The sequence below is a fragment of the Pseudocercospora fijiensis genome (assembly GCF_000340215.1).
Source record: "Pseudocercospora fijiensis CIRAD86 unplaced genomic scaffold MYCFIscaffold_2, whole genome shotgun sequence".
Lineage (NCBI taxonomy): Eukaryota > Fungi > Ascomycota > Dothideomycetes > Mycosphaerellales > Mycosphaerellaceae > Pseudocercospora > Pseudocercospora fijiensis.
Window position 1 is genome coordinate 323,867 of NW_006921533.1, and position 20,683 is coordinate 344,549.

The 20,683-nt window shown below is 52.2% G+C and overlaps 13 protein-coding genes across 13 annotated transcripts in view; 6 read left to right on the forward strand and 7 right to left on the reverse strand.

The window, feature by feature from the left end:
• MYCFIDRAFT_213800 (uncharacterized protein) overlaps positions 1–947 on the reverse strand; it is a gene marked incomplete at its 5' end in the record, with an annotated part of 1,378 nt that extends 431 nt beyond the window's left edge. The window contains 4 exons of the mRNA XM_007924754.1: positions 124–483; positions 543–628; positions 713–873; positions 937–947. Coding sequence (XP_007922945.1) covers positions 124–483; positions 543–628; positions 713–873; positions 937–947 — 618 coding nt within the window. The remainder of the gene's footprint in view (positions 1–123; positions 484–542; positions 629–712; positions 874–936) is intronic.
• Positions 948–1,450: 503 nt separating this feature from the next.
• Positions 1,451–2,197, reverse strand: MYCFIDRAFT_42828 (uncharacterized protein; the record flags this gene model as incomplete). The annotated part of the gene is made up of 3 exons (XM_007924292.1): positions 1,451–1,660; positions 1,712–1,915; positions 1,967–2,197. 3 exons carry the CDS (start codon positions 2,195–2,197, stop codon positions 1,451–1,453), a joined length of 645 nt encoding a protein of 214 aa, XP_007922483.1.
• A 1,041-nt stretch (positions 2,198–3,238) lies between these two features.
• Positions 3,239–6,446, forward strand: MYCFIDRAFT_150383 (putative HAM-2 (hyphal anastomosis-2)protein; the record flags this gene model as incomplete). The annotated part of the gene is made up of 1 exon (XM_007924755.1): positions 3,239–6,446. The coding sequence occupies one exon, from the start codon at positions 3,239–3,241 to the stop codon at positions 6,377–6,379; it is 3,141 nt and encodes a 1,046-aa protein (XP_007922946.1). The 3' UTR covers positions 6,380–6,446.
• An 8-nt stretch (positions 6,447–6,454) lies between these two features.
• MYCFIDRAFT_206463 (uncharacterized protein) lies at positions 6,455–7,394 on the reverse strand (the record flags this gene model as incomplete). The annotated part of the gene is made up of 5 exons (XM_007924756.1): positions 7,041–7,394; positions 7,003–7,013; positions 6,600–6,902; positions 6,511–6,562; positions 6,455–6,482 (listed from the first exon to the last, which is right to left on the reverse strand). Exons 1-5 carry the CDS (start codon positions 7,196–7,198, stop codon positions 6,455–6,457), a joined length of 552 nt encoding a protein of 183 aa, XP_007922947.1. The 5' UTR covers positions 7,199–7,394.
• Positions 6,588–9,103, reverse strand: MYCFIDRAFT_160967 (uncharacterized protein). The gene is made up of 2 exons (XM_007924757.1): positions 8,525–9,103; positions 6,588–8,476 (listed from the first exon to the last, which is right to left on the reverse strand). The coding sequence occupies exons 1-2, from the start codon at positions 8,746–8,748 to the stop codon at positions 7,255–7,257; spliced, it is 1,446 nt and encodes a 481-aa protein (XP_007922948.1). The 5' UTR covers positions 8,749–9,103; the 3' UTR covers positions 6,588–7,254.
• A 745-nt stretch (positions 9,104–9,848) lies between these two features.
• MYCFIDRAFT_150388 (uncharacterized protein) lies at positions 9,849–12,184 on the reverse strand (the record flags this gene model as incomplete). Its single annotated transcript, XM_007924758.1, has 1 exon — positions 9,849–12,184. The coding sequence occupies exon 1, from the start codon at positions 12,138–12,140 to the stop codon at positions 9,849–9,851; it is 2,292 nt and encodes a 763-aa protein (XP_007922949.1). The 5' UTR covers positions 12,141–12,184.
• Positions 12,185–12,604: 420 nt separating this feature from the next.
• MYCFIDRAFT_53351 (uncharacterized protein) lies at positions 12,605–13,743 on the reverse strand. The gene is made up of 2 exons (XM_007924390.1): positions 13,645–13,743; positions 12,605–13,580 (listed from the first exon to the last, which is right to left on the reverse strand). Exons 1-2 carry the CDS (start codon positions 13,683–13,685, stop codon positions 12,818–12,820), a joined length of 804 nt encoding a protein of 267 aa, XP_007922581.1. The 5' UTR covers positions 13,686–13,743; the 3' UTR covers positions 12,605–12,817.
• A 383-nt stretch (positions 13,744–14,126) lies between these two features.
• On the forward strand, positions 14,127–15,624 carry MYCFIDRAFT_150394 (uncharacterized protein; the record flags this gene model as incomplete). Its single annotated transcript, XM_007924759.1, has 1 exon — positions 14,127–15,624. One exon carries the CDS (start codon positions 14,127–14,129, stop codon positions 15,027–15,029), a length of 903 nt encoding a protein of 300 aa, XP_007922950.1. The 3' UTR covers positions 15,030–15,624.
• Positions 14,151–15,624, forward strand: MYCFIDRAFT_160976 (uncharacterized protein). Its single transcript, XM_007924760.1, has one exon. The coding sequence runs from the start codon at positions 15,212–15,214 to the stop codon at positions 15,545–15,547; it is 336 nt and encodes a 111-aa protein (XP_007922951.1). The 5' UTR covers positions 14,151–15,211; the 3' UTR covers positions 15,548–15,624.
• A 1,588-nt stretch (positions 15,625–17,212) lies between these two features.
• On the forward strand, positions 17,213–17,494 carry MYCFIDRAFT_171232 (uncharacterized protein; the record flags this gene model as incomplete). Its single annotated transcript, XM_007924762.1, has 4 exons — positions 17,213–17,243; positions 17,280–17,334; positions 17,370–17,383; positions 17,430–17,494. The coding sequence occupies 4 exons, from the start codon at positions 17,213–17,215 to the stop codon at positions 17,492–17,494; spliced, it is 165 nt and encodes a 54-aa protein (XP_007922953.1).
• Positions 17,213–18,120, forward strand: MYCFIDRAFT_206467 (uncharacterized protein). The gene is made up of 4 exons (XM_007924761.1): positions 17,213–17,243; positions 17,280–17,334; positions 17,370–17,383; positions 17,430–18,120. Exon 4 carries the CDS (start codon positions 17,658–17,660, stop codon positions 17,844–17,846), a length of 189 nt encoding a protein of 62 aa, XP_007922952.1. The 5' UTR covers positions 17,213–17,243; positions 17,280–17,334; positions 17,370–17,383; positions 17,430–17,657; the 3' UTR covers positions 17,847–18,120.
• On the forward strand, positions 17,386–18,917 carry MYCFIDRAFT_181645 (uncharacterized protein). The gene is made up of 3 exons (XM_007924763.1): positions 17,386–18,366; positions 18,500–18,614; positions 18,678–18,917. Exons 1-2 carry the CDS (start codon positions 18,168–18,170, stop codon positions 18,610–18,612), a joined length of 312 nt encoding a protein of 103 aa, XP_007922954.1. The 5' UTR covers positions 17,386–18,167; the 3' UTR covers positions 18,613–18,614; positions 18,678–18,917.
• Positions 18,918–19,371: 454 nt separating this feature from the next.
• Positions 19,372–20,469, reverse strand: MYCFIDRAFT_171235 (uncharacterized protein; the record flags this gene model as incomplete). Its single annotated transcript, XM_007924764.1, has 9 exons — positions 19,372–19,381; positions 19,425–19,515; positions 19,550–19,761; positions 19,786–19,858; positions 19,889–19,982; positions 20,022–20,039; positions 20,087–20,311; positions 20,352–20,422; positions 20,460–20,469. 9 exons carry the CDS (start codon positions 20,467–20,469, stop codon positions 19,372–19,374), a joined length of 804 nt encoding a protein of 267 aa, XP_007922955.1.
• Between the last annotated feature and the right edge of the window lie 214 nt (positions 20,470–20,683).

Below are 20,683 nucleotides of genomic sequence, written 5' to 3' on the forward strand. Positions count from 1 at the left end.
TGGTATTGCGATCAGCAGATACCAAGTGGATCGGAGCTCTCCGGCATCCACCATGGGCCTTGGCGATGTTGTTCTAGCGACGCGTTAGTGGGCGTCAATAAAGGAAGCAAGTGTTGTACATACAATGAGTTCCTGAATGAACACAGTCTTGCCGACACCGGCACCTCCGAAGAGACCAATCTTACCACCACGGGCGTATGGGGCGAGCAGATCGACGACCTTGATACCAGTGACGAGCACCTCGGCGCTGGTGGACTGGTCCACGAATGATGGAGCTTCCTGGTGAATGGGTAGCTTCTTCTCGTGCTTGATGGGTCCACGCTCATCAATTGGGTCACCGGTGACGTTGATGATACGGCCAAGAGTACCTGGGCCGACTGGAATCATGATGGGGGATCCCGAGTCGGTAGCGGTTTGTCCACGGACGAGACCCTCAGTTCCGTCCATGGCAATGCATCGAACGACGTTCTCGCCCAAATGTTGCTGCGACCGCATTAGCGCCGCGGTGCTACAGATATATCGGCATCTCATCTTTTACGTACTGCGACCTCCAGAACGAGCTTCTGACCGCCATTTGTCGTCTCGAGTGCGTTGAGAATGGGTGGGAGCTGTTCACTGCCGAACTTGACTGGGTGTTGTTAGCGATGGCGTTCTCGGTGGTTTGCTCGGCAGAGCTTTTCCTGGGCGTGCAGAGGGCGAAGAGGGCGCATACCGTCGACGACGGCACCAATGACCTGGTGGACCTTTCCGTCCTTGGCCGAGTCGGTGCTGGCGAAGCGCTGGGAGATGGCGGGCGCAAAGGCCTTTGGTTGCCATGCTTTCGATACTGGCTTGCCGAATGGACGGGCGCTGCGAGCAAACCTGGCGACGCCGCTGCGGAGGGTCAGTGTCGGGGTCCAATGGCTGGCCAAATGCATTTGCCGTGATGGAACTCACTTCTTCAGCATCTTGGCGGATGGTCGGAGTGTTGATGGGAGGGGAGATGGTGTCTGATGGACTGTGAAGGCCTGCTGTTGAAGCTCTCCGAGTGCTCCTTCGAGAAGCAAAAGCTTCGAGACGGAAGCTTCCGCGTCGGCTGAGATCGGGAGAGACCTGCTCAAATTCGCTTCTCACTCTTCTTCACTTCACAACAACAATCAATCTTGGGACAAGAAGTCACGTTCGCAGTGAGCACCCTTTCATCTTTATATGTTGTGGAAATTGGTCAAGGTGTAGTGGCTGTTACGCGGGTGTTGACTACAGTGAAAGCACACGGACCCTCCAGCCTGAAGCGGTGCACCTGATGAAAAGAGGTGGCACCATCACAACGAGTTTGGTAAAGACCTTGAAAAATCACTCACCGGTGAAGTGGCTTTGGCAATCTTTCAGCAAATTCGGGACGTCCAGCTTGCCGATCTGCCTACATGCTTCGTTACAGTCAAGACTACATGTCTCAAGCGGCTATATGCATCTAGTAGTTCCCGGAAGCGGCCTGCGAGTTCCCTCCCGTAACAGAAATGCCCTTGACGATAACTTGATCTCCATCGATGCTCTCGACCTTCACAGCAACAGTGTCACTTCCTGTTCCGGAGCTCAATTCGAAGAAGTTGTAGTCTTTACGACTCAAACCACTGGTCCAGGTAGAGCCTCCATCGGAACTGACTTGTAGGTCTGCAGTGCGCTGGAACTTGTAAGCAGATGCATTCTCGGCCGGTGAAGTATGCTTGATTACCTTGTTGCCATTGACGACTTGCGCAGAGAACCAATTGGCGGAAACTCCCTCTTTCATGTGGACCCCAAGGGCGCTCGAGATGGGACAGTCGACATAGTCCCAGGTCACGTCAATGACACCTTTGCTTGCATCCGCGAGCTCGGCGAAAGCATCCTCGAACAGATCCAGGTGGTTTGTGCCACAGCCGGGACACTGGTCCACGACCTGTCGATTGTCAACCAAATCCAACAGTTTCCTCTGGACTTTGCTACTCACCATGGCAGTAATGCTGTTTCCATCAGGGCCAGTGACTTTGACGCAGCCTCCACAAGCTTCGCTGCCATCCCAGTTGCTGTCGCTCAAGGCGGTACCATAGATTCCGGAAGGAATGGTGTAGGTCGAGAAAGAGCACATGCCGCCCTGGACGTTACCGCCATAGAATGTTGCTTCGCCTGAGAGGGCCACGGCTGAGGCGACCAAAGTCGACAGAAGCGTGAAAGAGAGCATCTTGGCAGAAGATTTTGTGCTGACAAGAATGGTATGGATAAAAGAATGACTTTCGTGATGAGATTGAGTAGCAAGCGTCGAGCTGCGTGTGAATTCAAGACTGGAATATCAAAGGAGTGACAGATGTTGTAAAATGAGAAGGGGCCATACCTGCCTATTTGCTGCTGCAGTAATGAAGCCGTCACCATCAATATTAAGAGGTATTCATATGGGTGCGGACCAGAACGTGGTCCATCCAATGAAAAGAGCCTTTCATGTGGGCTTGGTAAGGATCCAAGGTATCAGCTTTATACAGGCGACGGTCCTCAACGCCATGTGTAGCGGGAGCTTTGCAATGTTTCATGTTGTCGTGCAAACCAGATCTCCGTACGTGTGCTTCAGATGAGCTTGCGTCCAAGACATACACGCATGCGTGGGATATATGACTCTGACTCTGGAAGGAAGTGAAGTGCTGTTGGTGCGAGTGTTTCGGAGAGCGCCCCTCTTGAGAAGTATTGTTGCACTGTGCAGTGAGGTCTAAGGCCCATCGGATTGAAAGGAGAAGAAATTGCATGAGCTCATATGCACCTGGACTCCTCTTTCAAGAAGGGGCGGTTTTTGCGAGCGTAGCGGAAAGCGGTGCGTGTTGCGCCAGAGCTTGCTACAGAGCGACCTTCTTGAGCATTGTTCCCGTGGTCATTATTATTTCTAAGGCCTCCATGTCAACTGTCAAGGCAGTGGGAGTGATGACGATGCAGTCCCGAGAGGTTTGTTGTGTTGAGGATGGTGAGTCCAGTTCAGTTTGTGGCTGAGAGTTGATGCCTGAGGCCTGATGGCTAGCTCTGGCTCCGCGTGTGCAGCGGACCTCGCAGCTAGGACTTACAGTACAGAAGAATGAGCTGCTAGAGACTCCACGAGCAATTTGCTCCGACATGAGCAAGGCGAAAGAAGGTTCACCACAGTATGGACGAGGTGGAGAATCCAGATCTGCCAGCTGCCGGCGAGTCGAGTCCCACACTCAGACCGATAGTCGACGAAGATGATGGGAGCAACGACGGTGCAATGGAGAGTTTCCAGGCACCAGTAGACACAGCAGAAGCTGAGGTAGTGATCGGGACTGGCGAGACGGACGTGAAGCCTGCTCTGCCAGCATCGAGAGCAGCAGTTCCGGTTCCCGTGCGACCTCCATTGGAGCGAGAACATTCCGTTCCTCCCCCTTCACAACCTCCGCCAGCACTGGCCGCACAACCATCAGACCCGCCCGACTTCTCAGAACAAGCCCCGGACAGCTTGACCCTTGCCGATCTCAAGCGCATACGAAACAGCTTTCCGAATCCCCAAATCCCGCAGAAGCAGCAGCTGCTTGAAGACGAGAAAGTGTATGATTTCGACTACCGCGATTCACAGTCCTTTCCGGTGGAGCTTGAAGAATGGTTCAGCTACAGCGAGCAAGAAGAGTTCAACTTGCGCATATGCAAGACCAAATTCAACGACGAATGGAGGGCGACTGAAGAAGGAAAGTCAGATTGGCTTGATGTCACTGAGGATGCACGCAGAGCGTTCACGAAGAAATGGATCGAGGTGCTGCAGAACCCAAACGAGGTTGAGCCAGCAGACATCACGCTGGCGCTCATGATTTTGACATATATTGGTTTGGGTGTCTGGGAAGAGACGGCAGGGCGACAAGAGGGCTGCGCGTTGGAAGACCTGTTTCCAAACAGTTCATTCGGAGGGTCACGTCTGGATGAATACGGCTCTTCTAGCTTGCAAGTGCAATGGATCCTTGCTATGGTCGACACGCTCCACTCATGCGATGGACTGAAAACGATTTACGACACCTTGAGAAGTGTGTGCGAAAGTGACTTCCAGAGCATCCCGCCGGAATTGTTATCCCGTAATGAGAATCAACCGCGAAGAGGCGACGAGAGCTTGGAGTTGTGGTGCTGTCTAACCCTCATGTACCTCTTCGTGGAAGTCTCCAGGACTGTAGGAAACAGCCAGGCGTTGAGGCAAGACGTTCTAGCACTGGAGCCCAACTTCCTCAACTACCTCACCCAAATCGTGGCTCGACTTCGCTGGGATGAGTGCGCGCCCATTCCTCTTACCAAGATGCTGCTTCTGTCGTGGAAGACCATCCTGGTATCATTTGGCGGTCTCAAGGACGTTGAACATGTCAAATCATCTCTGCGAGACACGAAGGAGGAGGAGCAACAAGATGCTCGTGGTCAGCCTGTCATCACAGCATCACCTTTGGACTACCACCTCTTTCGCCAGGAAATCAGTTCCAAGTATCCCGCCTATCAGCCGCCGCCTCCATTGTTCCCTCTGGAACCGGAGAACAACACGATTTTGCCTCCGCTGAAGCATCGCAGGCCGAGTTATGCTGCTTCTATCGACACGGCGCATACGGGAGCACCAGCAGTCGGGACTGGATCGATTATGCATCAGCCCATTCACATTGCTACTCCCGCTCCATCGCCACCACCATCTCCCGGGGGTCCTGGCAAGGCGGGAAAGAAGCAAAACTACCAGACGAATCAAATGTTTCCATTTCTCTACCCGCCTCTCGATGCCAGTAGCAACGACCTCGGAGGGAAGGGAAGCACGGAAGTGCAGGACGCGCTCGTGGGTCGGAAGTGGGAAGGTGTAGACATCCCAACTAGCATCCTTGAGGCCGCAGAATTGTTCGCCAAACGAATGAGAGCAACCAGAGCTATGAAACAATTGTGGGAAGCGCGCGTCGATTTCATGAAGCAAGAACGTGGATGGAAGAATCCCGACGACAGCATACCCGACGATGATGTGGATGATTTTGAGCTTGTGCCGGAACCCGCGCCACAGGAAACAGCTGAGCAGGGCCAGCCAGAAGCGCAGACCGACGAACAAAAACGACTGTCCAGGGTCAACAACTACTACCGAGACTCGTTGCCGCATCTTCAGAGCGTAGTCATAGTGTTGCTGAAAGCTGTGCTGCAGAACGTGACTGACCTCGTTACTAAGAACAACGGGCAAAATGGTCTTCAAGCCGGCATACAGTTCAACGACGCCAATGGTATTAATGGAACCAAGCCGCTGGAAAATGGCATCAACGGTCACGGCGATAGCATTGAGAACACCATGGAAGAACTTGACAAACAGCGATCGCAAGAGATTGCAGCCAAGGCATTGAGTGCCATACTACTTCTTCTCCTGAAGTGGTTCAAAGTATCGCATATTCTCCAATACGAGTACATGACTCAGTTACTACTGGATTCTAACTACGTCCCGTTAATACTGAAGTTATGGCAAACTCAGGAGATTGGACGGGCCTGTCACTTCCGACTTGAACGAGAAGACAAGAACTTCTTCTACTTCTGCCAAGTCAACTCTCGCAACAAACGTCCTCCCAATCCCTCAAACCCAGACCCCAACGATGCCCTGAGGGAAGATTCCGAAGACGAAGCCGCCCCACCACCCATAAAACTCAAACGCGACTCAACCGACCAAATCCTCTCTCCCACAATGGACTCCCTCGACTTCACGCACCCCCCAGAAATCGACGAACTCGGCTACCCCCTCACCCCCCTCCCGCTCACCCCCCTAAAAACCTATTCCTACCGCAACATCTCCACCTCAATCAACTACCTCCGCATCCTCCAAAAACTCACCCGCCGAAAAACCCACCGCGCCCTCCTCCTCGTCAGCTACAAATCCTCCAACCACCTCAAGAAAACCCTCAAAATCCCCCTCCATCTCCTAAGATACTACACCCTCAAACTCTTCAAATCCCAAGTCCCCTTCTGCGGGCGAAAATGGCGCCAATCCAACATGAAAATCATCACAGCCGTCTGGCTCTCCGTGCCCGCCGAGCTCCGCGATGATTGGCTGTCAGGGGGCGGGGGAGGGATGGGTGGAGCCTGCGTCGGCGACGTCGACGGCACGGTGGAAGACGCACTACCTCTGGAACAGAGTCTTCGCGCGTTGACGCATTGGTGGAATGTGAAAAATTTCGGGCCCGTGATGGGCGTGGAGGATCCGCGGAAGTTTTTCGACGAGGAGATGGATTTTTTTGCGCGCGAGTTGGAGAAGATGGAGGTGGAGGAGGGGTTGGGGAGGAGGGAGATGATGGTGGAGGAGCAGCAGCAGCAGCAGATGAATGGTGAGGGGGAGGAGGTGGTGGGACTGGAGGAGGGGGGGTGGCAGGGGCCTATGGAAGGGTATTAGTTAGTGGAGATAGATAGATAGATAGGAGGACGGGCTCTTCCTATAGAATTAATACCCTTGGACTGCCTTCGTACTTCACCGTATGTATCCATACGCAAAGCTACTAGTAGTACTCGTTCATTCCCCAACACAAGAATCTCTCGCTCATAGTAAGTAAGTAAGTAGGGTAGTAGTCAAGTAGAACTTTAGAAAATTTCAAAAAAAAAATCAAGGGACACACACATAAAGCTTGCATTCGAAGAATCTAGTAACGTCAAGTATCTCCCTTCCTTCTCCCATCTCCCAACTCCATCTCTCTCCATCCCATCCCATCCTATCCCATCCCATTCAATCCACACACACCTACACATCGATCCATCGACCACCCCGCTACCTACCCAAGATCCCACCATTAAGACCTTCAAATTTTTCTCGCGATGACGCCCACCACCACCACCACCACCACAACCCTGCCTATGAGAGGGGAAAAAAAAAACAAGTAAAATCGAGGCTTTGATTTCCCCCCTTCTTTCCCTTTCCGATTCTCATCTTTGCCATTGCCTGTAGTAGCAGCAGTAGTAGTAGTAGTAATAGATAGATAGAAGCTGGAACATTTGTATAACAAATAAGATAGAAAAAAAAACCCCTAAACCCGCTAGAAATGCAACAACAACAACAACACTCCAAAAAAAACAGCAAATACCCCATCCCATCCATCCCATCCCATCCCATCCAGCCAGCCAGGAAAAAAAAATTGATGTCGTGTTGCTTGCTCTTTCCAAGACAGATGAACGAGAAGAAAAAAACAGGGATTTGAGGGCGTCGCGTATGTAAAAGCATTCAATCGTGTGCTAAGAATATGGCAGAGAATCGCTTGATATGTAGCGCAGATTAGATCAAGAGTGGAAGAGATCCCATGCGCGTTCACAAAGTCGTAGAAATTCGGCCCTCTTGTCGGCATTGGACATGTTTGCTCGCCAGTCTTCTTCTTCTTCGTCATCTGATCCACGCACGGCAAATGTCGCTCGTTTCGGTTCGGAGCGGTTGTAGGCGGATGGTGGACTGCCATTGTCACGCTCGTACTCATCTCGAGCTCGTCTACGCCCATTCATTGATTGAGTTCGGGCGAGAATGTCTGGTCGGGAGTCGCGGTGATGCTGTGAAGCCTGCTGAGCGCCACCTGCTGATTGCTGATGTCCAGATGCTGGCATTGGAGAGGGTGGTGTGGGTGGTTGCACTCCTCCATAATGAACTACCTTTGGCATCAAGTCATCCCGACCTCCAGACAGACCTTGAACTGCTTCCTCTGCCGACCGGAATCGTTCTCGGGCGCTGAGTGGAGGATGGTGTGATAGTTGCGCGAAGCCAGGTGACGGTACAGGCGGTGGGACGTTTGAATGCGATGAATGTCCAGGTGAGTTGTTGTTGGGGTGTCGTGGTGCGTCGAGTCGATCATTGGCGAAGACGTCCGAGATTGGAGGTAGTCGGTTGTTCGTTTGTGTGGCAGGAAGGTGGTGTATATGACTCGTTTGACTCAAGCCACTCGGACCATGCTGAGCATGACGTGAAGAGGGATATTCTCCAGGTCGGAGTCCAGTGAACGTTTGATGTAGAGGTGCCGACTGTATCACTCTGTCGTGGGCAAATTGGGAAGCATTCGGGGCGGCAATTGACAGGCCGGGGGGTGGTCCCTTTCTTTTCGAAGTACTCGGGGTCCGCATGCCAGTCGATACGCCAAAAAGAGTGTTATCTTGTGTTCGTGGTCCGTCTGCTGTGTCGTTCCCACTCGATGATTTCCCACCCTTCTGCCTCGCCTCGATAATCATACGTTGCTGGTCTCGTACATCCATACTCCGCTGAAGCTGTTCCCGCATACTCGGATCATTGGTCTGAAAGCCAGGCGATAAGCAAGCAAGGCCAACATCTTGGATGTGCAGGCCGGCAGAGTCCCGAGACCTGAGCGGGGCGGAGGTTTGTGAGGTCTGTGGTGCACGGCCGGCGGATGTGGACATGCTCGAGGACAGATCCAGCCTCTTTGGTCGTGGTCGCGCTGAAGACAGAGCTGGTGAGCCCGGCTCCTTCTTCACCTTGATCATGGGCGGTATCCCGTTTGGTCGCCTGCGCTGGGTTAGTGTGTCACGGAAGCATGAAGGAGGGGCCACGCACGAAACCGGCGAGCTCTTGCCATTCGAATTGGAGCGCTCTACTCTCGGTCTGCTCTCGTCACTCGGCGATGCATTGCTTCGGGCTCGTTTGGCGGCAGGCTCGTGGATGGATGCCGAGGTAGGTGTTGAGGCGGAAGGGGCAATGGCTGTGAAGTGGCGCGGTGACACACGCTCAACAGAGGGCGGGAGCGTGGTCGACGGTGCTGTTGCCACGGCGGTGGACATGGCGAAGAGGGGTCGGGGTCGGGGTCGGGGTCGGGGTCGGGGTCGGTATGGCACGCAGGCGGAAGCAGAGGAGAGACCGGCGCTCGAGTCGTGTGTGTCGGCGGCGTGAGAGCGACGTATTGGATGCAGGCGCCGAGGACGAGGGTCGCTAGCGGGCGTCTGGTTGTGAATGTGTGGGCCAGCTGGGCGGTTCGGGTTCGCAGGACAGCGCACTAGATCTATACACACGCTCTGGCTGTCCGTGCAGGTGGAGGAGGAGGTCGCTGGAGTCGAGTGCGACGTCGATGAACGGAAGAGCAGACGGCAGCGACTGCAACAACACTACTGCGGCGTCGCGCGAGCCGAGCGCAGACGGCGGCAGCGCAGCGTTGATGGTGAGACAGACCGATAGAGTGGACGACACCGGGCGCGCGCAGGGTTACGGGTATACGGTTACGCCGTTACGGATATTCTAGGTGAGTGCTAACCTCCAAAGATGCTTGTCAAACGAACGCACGGCAAGGGTCTGTCTCGCGTCAGTCGACAGCACCTCTGAATTGCCCTGCCCTGCCCTCTCCACTCCACACCTCCTCATACCGCGCATCCATACACAGAACGAACTATTCTATCGATTTTCTAATCCCATCCCGTCCACCCACACAACATCCCTCAGCACAGCAACGAAAAGCACATCACAGTCACCAACGATGATGATCTCCACCCCACAACCAATAGCGCGCCGCCAAACCTGAAACACAGGGGATCAACAGCTCTCACTCCCGCCCAATCACTCCTCGCTCCTTCGAAACGCTGGCGGCCTCATCATCCATCACCCTCGCGTCTCGCGTCTCGCGTGCCATTCCTCCACCAACAACCCTCTGTGCCGAAAAGAGCCCCTGTTGTGACGAAGAGACGATACGGAAAACAATATCGATAACCTTGACAGGGCCTCTTCCTCCTGTTCTAATCGGGATAAGCTCGGAAGCGAGAGAAGCGCTTTCGAGCTACCGCTGCTGTGGCACGAGAGATGCAAAATAATGCGGGAGGGAATGATACAGCGACACGCCACGCCACATAAGGGTTTACGACTGTCTACGTACACTACTGTACCATACGACTCATCAAGCCGAGCATCCCGTGGCGAGTAAACCAAAGAGAAGATACGTCCTCGCCCAAAACTCATCCACACTCTTCTCCAAACGCTCAATCAAAGCAGCATCAAGCTTGATTCGCCTCTTCAACTTCTCCACAAAACCAACCATCTCACTGCCTGACCCTTTCTCCACCAGTATGCGACGCAAATACATTCCATCAAACAAAAATTCCACCAGTCGATCCTTCCCCGCAGCAGCACCAGACATTTTCTCCCCTTCCGCCGCCTTCGGAGCTTCCGCATGGCCATTAGTCAGTGCCACACCATCGTCACTCTGGTCCATCTCTTCCAATACCCTCCCCATCCCCATCCCCAACTTGTCGGCATTATGAATCTTCAAAGCTGCAACCGCAGCCGGACTCCAAAGATCGTTGCCAACCGCAGACATTGCCGCTTGCAGAGATTTCAGGAACCGGAAGACTGCCGGAGATGGTTGGACTGGTAGTGGTGGCGATCCGTCCCACAATGTGATTGGTCTATGTGTTGGCTGGAGAATCTTCTGGAGATATGCCTTCACAACATCCTCCGAGATCCGGACTGCTATCTTCTCTTGCAAAATCACGATGAATGCTGCGTTGGGCTTGATGGATTTGACATCCTCAATTTCTTCCTCCAGCCATCGTCTTCGCAGGTCTATTTCTCTCACCAAGCGGATTAGAAGGGTCGGATCAAGTCCTGACTCGAAAGCCTTCTCAGTGGCGCTGTAGGCTTTCTGCAGGGACGAGGCTGTGGCTCTGGAAAGCCTCTTTTCGAGTTGCTGTGGATCTTGCTTGCTCAGGATGACTTGCAGTGGATCATCGTCTTCAAGATCGTCGAGGTCCAGGTCCAGGTCTAGATCCCACTTGCTGCTCCGCATCGAGCCAATGACTTCGTTATACTTCTGCAGTCTACCAAGCCAATCGTCAAGAGCATTGGTGAAGTGCGAAATCGTGTCTGTGCGGCCATGTTGTCTTTGCAGAACTGCATGACGAAGCGCAATCGCTCCGCCACTGAGCTCCGTCGGCTCTGTGGCAAGATTCCACATATTCGTCGAGTGCGATGGTGACCGAAATGCTTGTTCGTTGGGCGTGAAATCCGTGATGGTGGCTGCTTGCTCGGCAAGGGCCTCGAGACGATCAAGAAATGCGGTGCGTAGGTCGTTCATCGCTTTGGAGTGCACTTCGCTTCGAAGCTGTGCATTCAGCGACAGATATTTCGAGACCACGTTCTGTCGTAGGGCTACAACAGTTTGAGCATCATTTTGGTTTTCCAAGGCCGACTTGAGAGCCTCGAGGAGACAAGATTGTGCTTGCTTCGTCCAGGATGCCGATGCCTCTGCCACATCTGATGCCGCGAGCTGATCATGTCTGAGCCAAGGGTGGAAGTTCCGAACATCTTCAGTAATCCATCTTTCATAGACATCAAGACTCAGTTCGTCTACAGAGCGAACGTCCTGATCTCTCACTAAGGTACCTTTGGTGATGTGGGACAACGCATCTGCGAAACGTCTGGGAAACAACTCCCTTGAATCGAGCAGCGTGCGACTGTAGAGGTCCAGCATGTCCATAAGACTAGTTTCAGAAGGCGTCTCGGCGTGCACCTCCAACTGCTGGAATCTCGTCTGCAAGAAATATCGCAGGACATCCTTCGGCGTCGCATTCGATAGGAGTGAGTATGCGCACAATGTGTTCACCGTAACTTCCTTGTCGGCGTTGGACCTCACCAATGACCTCGATATGTACGCAAGCAGTCTCTGTCTAGCTTGCGCAAGTTTTCGTCTCCAATCTTCCAAAACGACCGGAGGAGGATTGGCCTGCTCGCTCAAACTTTTGTGCAGCAATCTCGCAAGCATGAGCAGTTTCGCCGCCACCAGTGCATCTCCATTCTTCCTCACCAATCTACCCGTCACTGCAATCGCATTCTGCAAGACCTTGGTCTGCGCCAGCGTTGCATATCGTGACCGCTCTTCTTGTCCTCTTTCACCCTTGAGTCTCTTGTGGTTGTCTCCAATCCTTTCCACAATTCGGGCATCGCACTTCCTCCCAATTTCTGCCATATGATTCTCTACCTCTTGAATCTGACGATCCATATCGATAATCCTCTCTGCCGTTCCCAGTAAGTCGCGGTAGCTCGTTCCGACCAAAGATCGTAGTTTCTGGCGATTCTCCTCGATGTTCTGGCGGAGTTGCTGCTCGAGGTTCCGCACCACAGGCAGGGGATATTGAAAGGCATCCTCCCAGTTACCCAGCGCTCTGGGATCTGGCGGCTGCTGGGTCGCCATCGTGACCGGGGAAAACAAGTTCGGCGTGGTGTGGAACTGAAACGGGTTGGTTTGGATTGAATCGCGAAGGTCCGTTCACATGAAAGTTGCGGTTGCGGTTGCGGCTCTTCTCCACGTGTACGCTTGGCACGAAACAACCACGCCTCACGCCTGACTAATGTGCATGTGAATGCTTTCTAGACTTTCTGCACTGAGATTGCGAAAATAACCTCATACTCTAGCAATCTCGTCCTTATTTTTGACCACACACGGATGTGTTGCAGAGACTCTTTCAACTCAATCTACTGTTCTAAATCTGTGTTCTGGCAATTGCGTCAGAATGATTGATCATTTCAACCAGAGCGTCACAGGCTAGAGTCCTCTTGAGAAACCCAGTCACTGTCACAATTCGGACTGAAATGAAGGATGTTGACGATGATTGCTTACATTGCGAGCAATGTCTTGAGAAGGCACGTTCGTGAATTGCAGGACCAACGTCTTCGTGATGCTGTACAAATCCCATTCCTCTGCTCTATTGAAATGCCTCTTGAGGCCGTGAAACGCCTTTTGCGCCTGGCTTATGCAAATCATACATTCGTCGCAGGCCAGCCAATGTGGAATTAATATGCTCTGTCCGGCGCTATGCCATAGCGCATTGGAGACTCAAAAATGCTTCGGCCGTGTTCGATGCCCGCTCTCTATGCCGCGTTTACTTTCTGGTCGCCCTCGTCTGGTTTATCGTGCCGTTGATCCTCGTGGTTGTTCTGGGCCTTCTTGGCTTTGCCGTTCTTCTTATTCATTTTTTCACGCTGCTTGACTGCCTCCTCTCGCTCCTTCATGCGCTCTTCTTCAGCAGCGACCATGTCCATCCATTGGTCCTCACCTTGGTATCGCTCGTGGTGGATCTTCTTTTCGATAATGTTCTTGTGGGTTGGGTCGTTCGGGTCGAGGTACTTGACAGTCTCCCATCGTCCGGTGCCCTTCACGCGATCGGTTCCTTCAAATGCCAGAGAAGCGATGACTGCCGCAAGAGTGAAGCCTTGTGCATACACACGAGCCTGCACAATCTTTTGCGGCGTGGTGAGGTATGGGTTGCGACCGACAATTCCCATAGCCGCAGAGATCGACACCACCCACGAACCAACGACTAACCCATATCGGTTCTCGGATCCCCATCTCATGAGCTTCTCCTTGGCTGATTTTTGGGAGTCTAGCTGTTCTTGCAGCTGAGCCTGTTCGTCTCGGTAGTTCCTATCAGGCTGTCGCGAGGCTTCGTATTTTCTCGAGTACGAGTCGGCTGCAATTATTGCCGCAAAAGTTCCAGATGATGTTATCAAGAATGCGCGGAATGGCAGGCTGAGACTTCTAAAGGCCGGATATTTGGTTGAAGCTGCCCATACACCGAGAGCACCTGCTGCCGTGCCAGCGACACCACCACCAATGCCACCCTTGATTGTAGCACTACGAGAGCGTCAGTATTGCTTGCTATTGGCTTTGCTTTGAGATCGCCCAGGCGGAAACTCACTTGTAGTGCTCCTGCTCCTCTTCTTTCGTCAGGATCTTCATGATGATTGTTGCGTATTATAGGACTGTACTCGCAAAAGGTCGAATGGCAGAAGAGAAGTCGGTAGTGCGAGAAGCAATAATAAGAAGACAAATCTGGCTGGCGAGCGGATCAATCGCGCATCGATGACGGAAGATTCTCTCCTCGCCTGCTTCCTCCGTCGCGTGTCGTGTTATCCCGGATCGCAACCTTATTGGCGGCGGGCCGGCGGCACGGCTCGAAGCAGTTACCACCACCGAGAATTACTACACCCTTGATAGGGCTGGATCAGCAGCGGGCAGCTTCCAAAGATTTCGTGTCTGCACTGCACATGTCATCTCTGTGCGAGCATGACAGCGCAGCGACTGCGTAACGTTCGGCCGCAGCCGGCAGATGATGTCTCAGGCCATGGCGAGGAATCCGATATGGACTCCATCGGCGAAGAGAACGTTGAAATGGGCGACATGGACGACGAAAGCCGGAGCGATGCCGAGGATTCTGCTTCAGATGCTAGCGAGGTACAGGCAGACTCGAAGCAGACATTGAGTGATGTTGTTCAGAATAGCGGATTATCATTTGATGCTCTTCAGACCGCTTTCAAGGATGCAGCAAACGCACAATCGCGAAAACGCAAGCGAGGTTCGCATACTTCGCAAGACCAGGAAGACAAGCTGCAAGCACTGAGAGAAAGACTCCGTCAAATCAAGGACCAAAAAGCTGTATCTGGCGCCTCTCGCCAGAACTCCAGATCAGACGCCAAGGTAAATCAAAATCAGGACGAGCACGACTCAGACTCAGACTCGGATTCCGGTCCGTCAGAAGAAGGTGCTCCTTCGCGTACATCCAAGCACGCTCCCACGGCGCAGTCTTCCAAGTTTCAAGTGAGTCGCAAGCGTCAAGTCGTCGACGTGCCGAAGCGAGTGGTCCGCGATCCCAGATTCGATCCTCTACACCAAAAGTCCGCACATCCTGGAAATAGCGAAAAGGCATATAGCTTCTTGCTCGACTATCAAAAAGACGAGATCAAAGAGCTGAAAGAGGCTGCAAAGCGCACGAAGAACGAAGACGATAAGGAGAAGCTCAAGCGGAAGGTGGGCAGTATGGAGAATAGGCTGAAGGCGAAGGAAGCAAAGGAGCGAGAACAGGAGATTTTAAAGCGGCACAGGAAGGAAGAGCGGGAACGGGTGGAGCAAGGCAAGAATCCATACTATTTGAAGAAGAAGGATATCAAGGAGAAGGCTTTGGTGGAGAAGTTCAACAAGATGAAGAGCAAAGATCGGGAAAAGCTGATTGAGCGGAAGAGGAAGAAGGAAGGACAGAAGGAGAAGAGGCGGATGCCCAGTGCCAGGCGGATTCCTGCCGGTTGATTGATATCTGCGATGAATTTCACGAGTTCCAGCGCGAGCGTAGGGTGGAAATCCATATCGACCGCTCTCGAATTCTGCTCACTACCAAATCAAATCCAGTTGCACTACGACTTCCACAGCAATCGGCCTCAAATTCCTCACGAAGCGTGCCTGGCCCCCTCAGAAGGACTCCCCCCAAAATCATGACCACCAAAATCATGAGGCCTATCCACACCCTTCCCCTTCTGTCCCGCATACCTCCTACCCTCCTCTTCCCTCTCAGCCTGAACATGCCCCCACGCCCGACTCGAACAAGCACCATAAGTCTCCACCGCCTGCGCAGCACAATTAGAATACGGCCTCAACCTCACCACCACATCCTCACAATGCCGAAAAATACATTCGTAATGTCCAGGCGCCTCGGCTCGAAATCTCTGCCACGTCCCCTCAGTCTTCGCAACCTATGCTTCTCTTACGAGATGGCAGAGATCTGGTCGGTAGAAGATTCGTTTTGCTTCTTCGATCTTCGGGAATGTTAGAGGAAGATGGGAAAGCAGAAGGGAGATAGATGGGTACGCACTAATTCGATTTCTTGCGCCGACGCTTGGCGAATGCGAAGTTGAAATTCGTAGTTTGGGATTACGATTTCTTCCATGTAGCGATCGTAGTATTGTCTCCAGTCGGGGTGATCCATGGGTATGAGTGGGAAAATTAGTTCTACGCCGCGACACCATTGGATTCCGAGAGCGTGCTAGGGAGTCTCGCAGCGTAGTGGTGTGGACATTTTTGGGGGGTTCAAGTGTTGCGAAGGTGAAGGAGGTTGTTATTCCATGTTCGAGTTGAGATGAGAGATTGGAGGGGTGACTGTTGGAGAAGGTACGAGTAATGGCTGGGCGGGAAGGAAGTTGGGGAGCATCTGCATTTTTGCGGGAGCTTCAGTGGGAAAACGAGCTCGTTATGAAAGGGCAGGAAGGCATCGACAGTCGTCGCGAGCACTGCTATCAGTCTAGGAATTCACAACAAGCAGGTCGCTTCAACCAGACAAATCAGGGGGGAAACCCCCCCTGTCTGCACCTCGATCGATAGAAATCCAAGCACTTCCTTGAATGCAGCCTTGTTTGTAGTTTTTTTTTTCTTTTTTTTTAAGAAAAGTCCTTAAACTCTTTAGGCGCTAACTTTCAAAGATCTAAGAAATTAGATAGTATATGCCCTATAGTAAAACTTAAGACTTTAGGAAGTATATACTTCCTAGTAACGACCGTTTACCGTATAGATCCTTAGTCTTCCTTAGCCTCTTCCTACTCGTTACTAGACTAATAAGATATATAAGGCATTCGCTTTTTTTAAAAAAGATAGCGACCTTATCGTTACTCTAATTAAATTAAAATATTATATATACCTAATAAAAAACTAAATTTTATTCTATTCTATTTTAGAATCTTAAGTACTCTACTAATCTCCTACCTTATAACTACCTTTACTTTACTTTAAATATATAAAAACCTATAATATCCCTTTCTATAATCTATATATACTATCTTGCTACCTAATTTTATTATTAACTTTAAGTAGAGTAGTAAATTTCTCGCTATTTATAAATAGGATTTTCGGATATCTAAGATACTATATAGATAAATAGATAGATAGATTTTTAGATCTCTAGAGCCTAGGATCGTAGCGCTAGTATAGAAATATACTATAGAGTTAAGATCTTTAGTAATTATAGTTAGATTGCTTAAAGATTTTTAAGGATAGGAAGACGAGATTAAGAGTTAGGGGATCGATTACGTATAGAATCTAGACTAGGGATCGCTTTTAGAAGGATACCTAGGAGCGATATATAGGTTCTTTATATACTACACAGTTGCTAACATCCACCTATAGGAGGGGAAGATAGCGAGCCAGCTGCCAGCATTCGTATTTTACCTAGGTCCTAGCTAAACAGACATAGCAAGGCTCGATAGAGCAATATTAAGAAATAACGCCAACTCTAACATAGCATACACTTTCGTCGAAGAAGGACGAAAGACTCTCAAAATCCGCACCGCACCGCACCGCACCGCACTAAAATTTTCTCTTTTCGCATCTACGATTAGGGTATCTGTTCTATCCCCCGTACCTTATTCTACCCAAGGGCCGTCACGCATCGCATCGCATCGCATTGTCTCCCTTGGCCCTCCATCAAAACCCTAGGTCTCTAGCACATGAACAGGAATAATCATATCATACAAAATCGTCCTCCCATATTTATATGAGAAAAAAAAAGTGCAGAAAGAAATGGAAAATCAAAAAAGGCTTGCTTGCTGATCCTCCCGTCCATCCAGTCGTGGCATGGTCATGACAACAAAAAACTTTCCGGAGTAAAAGTACACAGGGTGGCGAATGATGCTTAAATACAGACACTAGCGTAGTTGTCGTGAGAATGGGATATCTGGTTTTTCGGCCGTTTCAATTGCTGGCGCCTATTTGGTGACGCATTAAGATGATGTTGATTGATAATCGAAGGCAAAGGCGTCGCGCAGTCATTACTCTTAGTCTAGATGCTGTTATTGTGCGGTTCGAGGTTGGTCGGCAGGATCAGTAGGTGGTGGTGCCGTGGTGGTAGGAGTTGAACGTGGCAGGCCAAGAGGGTCTTCACGATGTCGAGAAATGGCTGCCCTGGCAGGAGTGTCAGGCTGGGCTCCCGATCGAGCGTATGGCGAATCGTACTCTTGTTGTTGTTGTTGTCGTGAGGCGGAAGCTCGGGTCATAGGTGACTCCTGCTCAGACTTGGTAGAACCACGTGCACGCCTTCGCTTGCCGGACGATGAGCTCGAATGGGAATTGCTTGCACTTTGAGGCTCGCGTGCTGTCGGTGTTAGCATCGCGGCTATAGCCATGGTCGTACCAGTTGTTGGAAGAGCAGGCTTTACTTCTTCTGTTGCTGCTGTAGTCGCAGGGGCGGGACTGCTTTCCACTGGCTGCGAAGATGCCTGCGCCACCAGTCTTGGTCCTGATGTTGGGCCTGGCGCGCCGGGTGTTTGACTGGTCGCTCCAACGGTCTCGGCCTTCCTCAGTGCTTCTGCTTTTGTAGGACGACCTCGCTTACGCTTGATGGGGGGCTCCGATGGGGACTGCGAGGCATATATCGTAGGCGCTGAAGACGGCTGCAGCTTGGGCATGATCGCGCGGCCAGCGCCAGGTCCAGGTGCACCTGCCGAATACGATGCTCCTTCGTGTGGGAATCCTCTTTTGATGCCACCCAGTGTTATCGGTCCTGTCGAAAGCGGTGTCGGTGTGTGCGGAGCTATGGGCGTTCCCATTTGCAAGGATGTCCGCAGGGCTTCAAAGGCGTATCGGCTAGAATTAAGCGAGCGTCCTGGACGTCAACACATCAGCAGTCGATCGAGCAGAGCAATATTCCAAGCACACGGCTTCATGCAGAAGCATTATTGCAACATGGACTGGTTGATGTTGCTGACTCCTGGGTAGATGACGAACGATATGCTTACCAGGCGGCAGTGGGATTTCTTCCCAACGTGGTTGGATGTTCAGGCTTCGCAGGACGTCGAATAAGACGTGCGCAGGTGGATTTGCATTTTTGATTATTTCTGCCAACAGGTAGTTCTGGAAGCATGTCAGAATGTTCTCGTGGCCAGGGATGGAGGTGGGTTGGGCGGAGCAGGATACCTTTTCGTGATTAGACCATGGCTGTTCAGGAGGTGTACCTGCCATGCCGAGAAGAGGACGGGAGGGAGGGAATACGAAGGGCAATGGTAGAAGACATGCGTCCCAGTGGTACAGTATTTCAACAATTAGCCGTCGGCGCGTAAGGTATCGTCACGTCGTCGCTTTTCTAACAAAGGAAACCAGCCGCGATAGTGAATGCTCGGAAATGCCAGCAGCACCAGCGATCGTTCAAACGAGTGTAAGAAGAGGCGCGCCCAACAATCAGAGAAGTCGATGCATCACGACACCAGCATCCGACCAGGTAGTGGAGGACGATGTTTGGATGGCGAGGTGAGAGCAGTGCACAGGCGAAAGGGAAGGCTGGTATATGCGGCTAGCCGTCTCCTGCAGACTGCAAAGTCCCCAATCCAGGTTTCAGAGTGTTAGCTGCTTGCATCTGCATTAATGCCAGCGCGTCCGAAATGATCGCAATGCACGGCACAGGGTCATGCGTCGGTGAAGCCATTACTGCCGCGCAGCCACGCCGACGAGGTGTGCGTTCCCCGCCGCGCACCGCTGCATCTGCCGACGGAAGAAATACATGTATGTAGAATGCCGGGTGCGGCGCGCTCACGACTTGCAGCGGCCGCAGAGCGTCGGTGAGTGATGAAGAAGACATGCCAGGGCGGTAGATCTACAAAACGCGTCGCGCGCGTCATTGGTTCCTCCGATGCCGAGGCGGCCCGTGCCCTGCCCCGCCCTTCTCACCGTGGACGCTTGAAGCTTCTGAGTTCGGTGCGAACTTTCCGCTGCGCTGGGCTGGTTGTAATAATAATGAGAAGCATCTCCCTCTTCGCTTCTCATCTGCCGGCAAGGTCACGTAATGCCGCGACGGCGAGCGATACGGTACGCGACGCTCTCGTCCACTCGTTCTTGCGCAATACATACCTGATAGAGCGCTGACGGCCCATGTAGTATGCATGTGTGAAATGCCTCCCCTTGCCGCTGGACATCTGCGACACAGGCTTGTGCATCTCCTCCGCCTGGCGAAACGCCTGGGCCAGGATTGACAGCGGCCGTCGACTTGGACCGAAGTTTGAAGCCCCTTTCCTTCTGCCTGCGACAGCACGTGGTCGAAGCCTTTAGACTGGCCATGTGCAGGGACAGCGAACAGAGATTCAAATGCCGCTCCACGAGCCCATCTCACCATCAGATATCGATCGATCGATCACTTCCTTCACCATGCGACGCCCCGAACCAGCACGAGTCCAGCTGTACGAGCAGCGACTCCAAGAAGGCCCATTCGACATGCTGCCCGCCTCCGCTCTGCCGCCATTTCAATGATATTGGACATTAAGCGCCCACGCCTTTGACGTGCAGATTCTGCATACAGTGAGGTTGCCTGCCCCTCAGGGCCATATGTTACGCACTTCATGATCGACCTCCACACCCGCGGACGACGCTGAGATACTGTAGGCAACTGCATTTCCATGCCGCGGCATTTGCAATTCCATCGGGCACTGGCGCCAGAGAGTGCCATAGAGTACGCTCCTGCGTGCGACACTTGACTTGAGTGAGCCGATGATGGCGAGCAAACTCCATGCGAGCTCTTCTTGTTCTGTGCTTGAAAGGCCACACGTCGCGATCAGAAGGTGCTGATCAGGGAATTTGTTCAAGAGGAATGGAATCGTTCACTGCGAGCTCGGTTACTCCCGTGTCGTCCGCCAACAGCCACTTCCAATACTTTGCTTCTGCCATTCTTCCCTCTGCACAGTTTGCGCCACAACAACTAGTGTTTTCCACGCTCTTTCATTGTCTCTAGCAATTACATCAAATACATGAAGCGCACACCGACTTTGTGCGCATTGAACAAGAGCGAACAGAAGCGGGTACGAAATTGTGTTCCACGGGCCATCTAGCACATAGCACGTACTCATCTTATATTCAGTAGTCACCTGTCTCTCCCACTGCGCGTACAAGCCATTCATCCGTCACCGAAGATCGACTCGCGCCCACTTGAGTGCACC

What these genes read in the sequence shown, in the direction of transcription:
- MYCFIDRAFT_160967 (XM_007924757.1), bottom strand. Translation starts at nt 8,748, where the DNA reads ATGTCCACCGCCGTGGCAACAGCACCGTCGACCACGCTCCCGCCCTCT. An exon ending in GGCAAGAGCTCGCCGGTTTC is followed by an intron (nt 8,477 to 8,524) that starts GTGCGTGGCCCC and finishes AACCCAGCGCAG; the next exon opens with GCGACCAAACGGGATACCGC.
- MYCFIDRAFT_53351 (XM_007924390.1), bottom strand. Translation starts at nt 13,685, where the DNA reads ATGAAGATCCTGACGAAAGAAGAGGAGCAGGAGCACTACAA. An exon ending in GAGGAGCAGGAGCACTACAA is followed by an intron (nt 13,581 to 13,644) that starts GTGAGTTTCCGC and finishes ACGCTCTCGTAG; the next exon opens with TGCTACAATCAAGGGTGGCA.
- MYCFIDRAFT_160976 (XM_007924760.1), top strand. Translation starts at nt 15,212, where the DNA reads ATGACCACCAAAATCATGAGGCCTATCCACACCCTTCCCCTTCTGTCC.
- MYCFIDRAFT_206467 (XM_007924761.1), top strand. Translation starts at nt 17,658, where the DNA reads ATGGCTGCCCTGGCAGGAGTGTCAGGCTGGGCTCCCGATCGAGCGTAT.
- MYCFIDRAFT_181645 (XM_007924763.1), top strand. Translation starts at nt 18,168, where the DNA reads ATGATCGCGCGGCCAGCGCCAGGTCCAGGTGCACCTGCCGAATACGAT. An exon ending in GCTAGAATTAAGCGAGCGTC is followed by an intron (nt 18,367 to 18,499) that starts CTGGACGTCAAC and finishes CGATATGCTTAC; the next exon opens with CAGGCGGCAGTGGGATTTCT.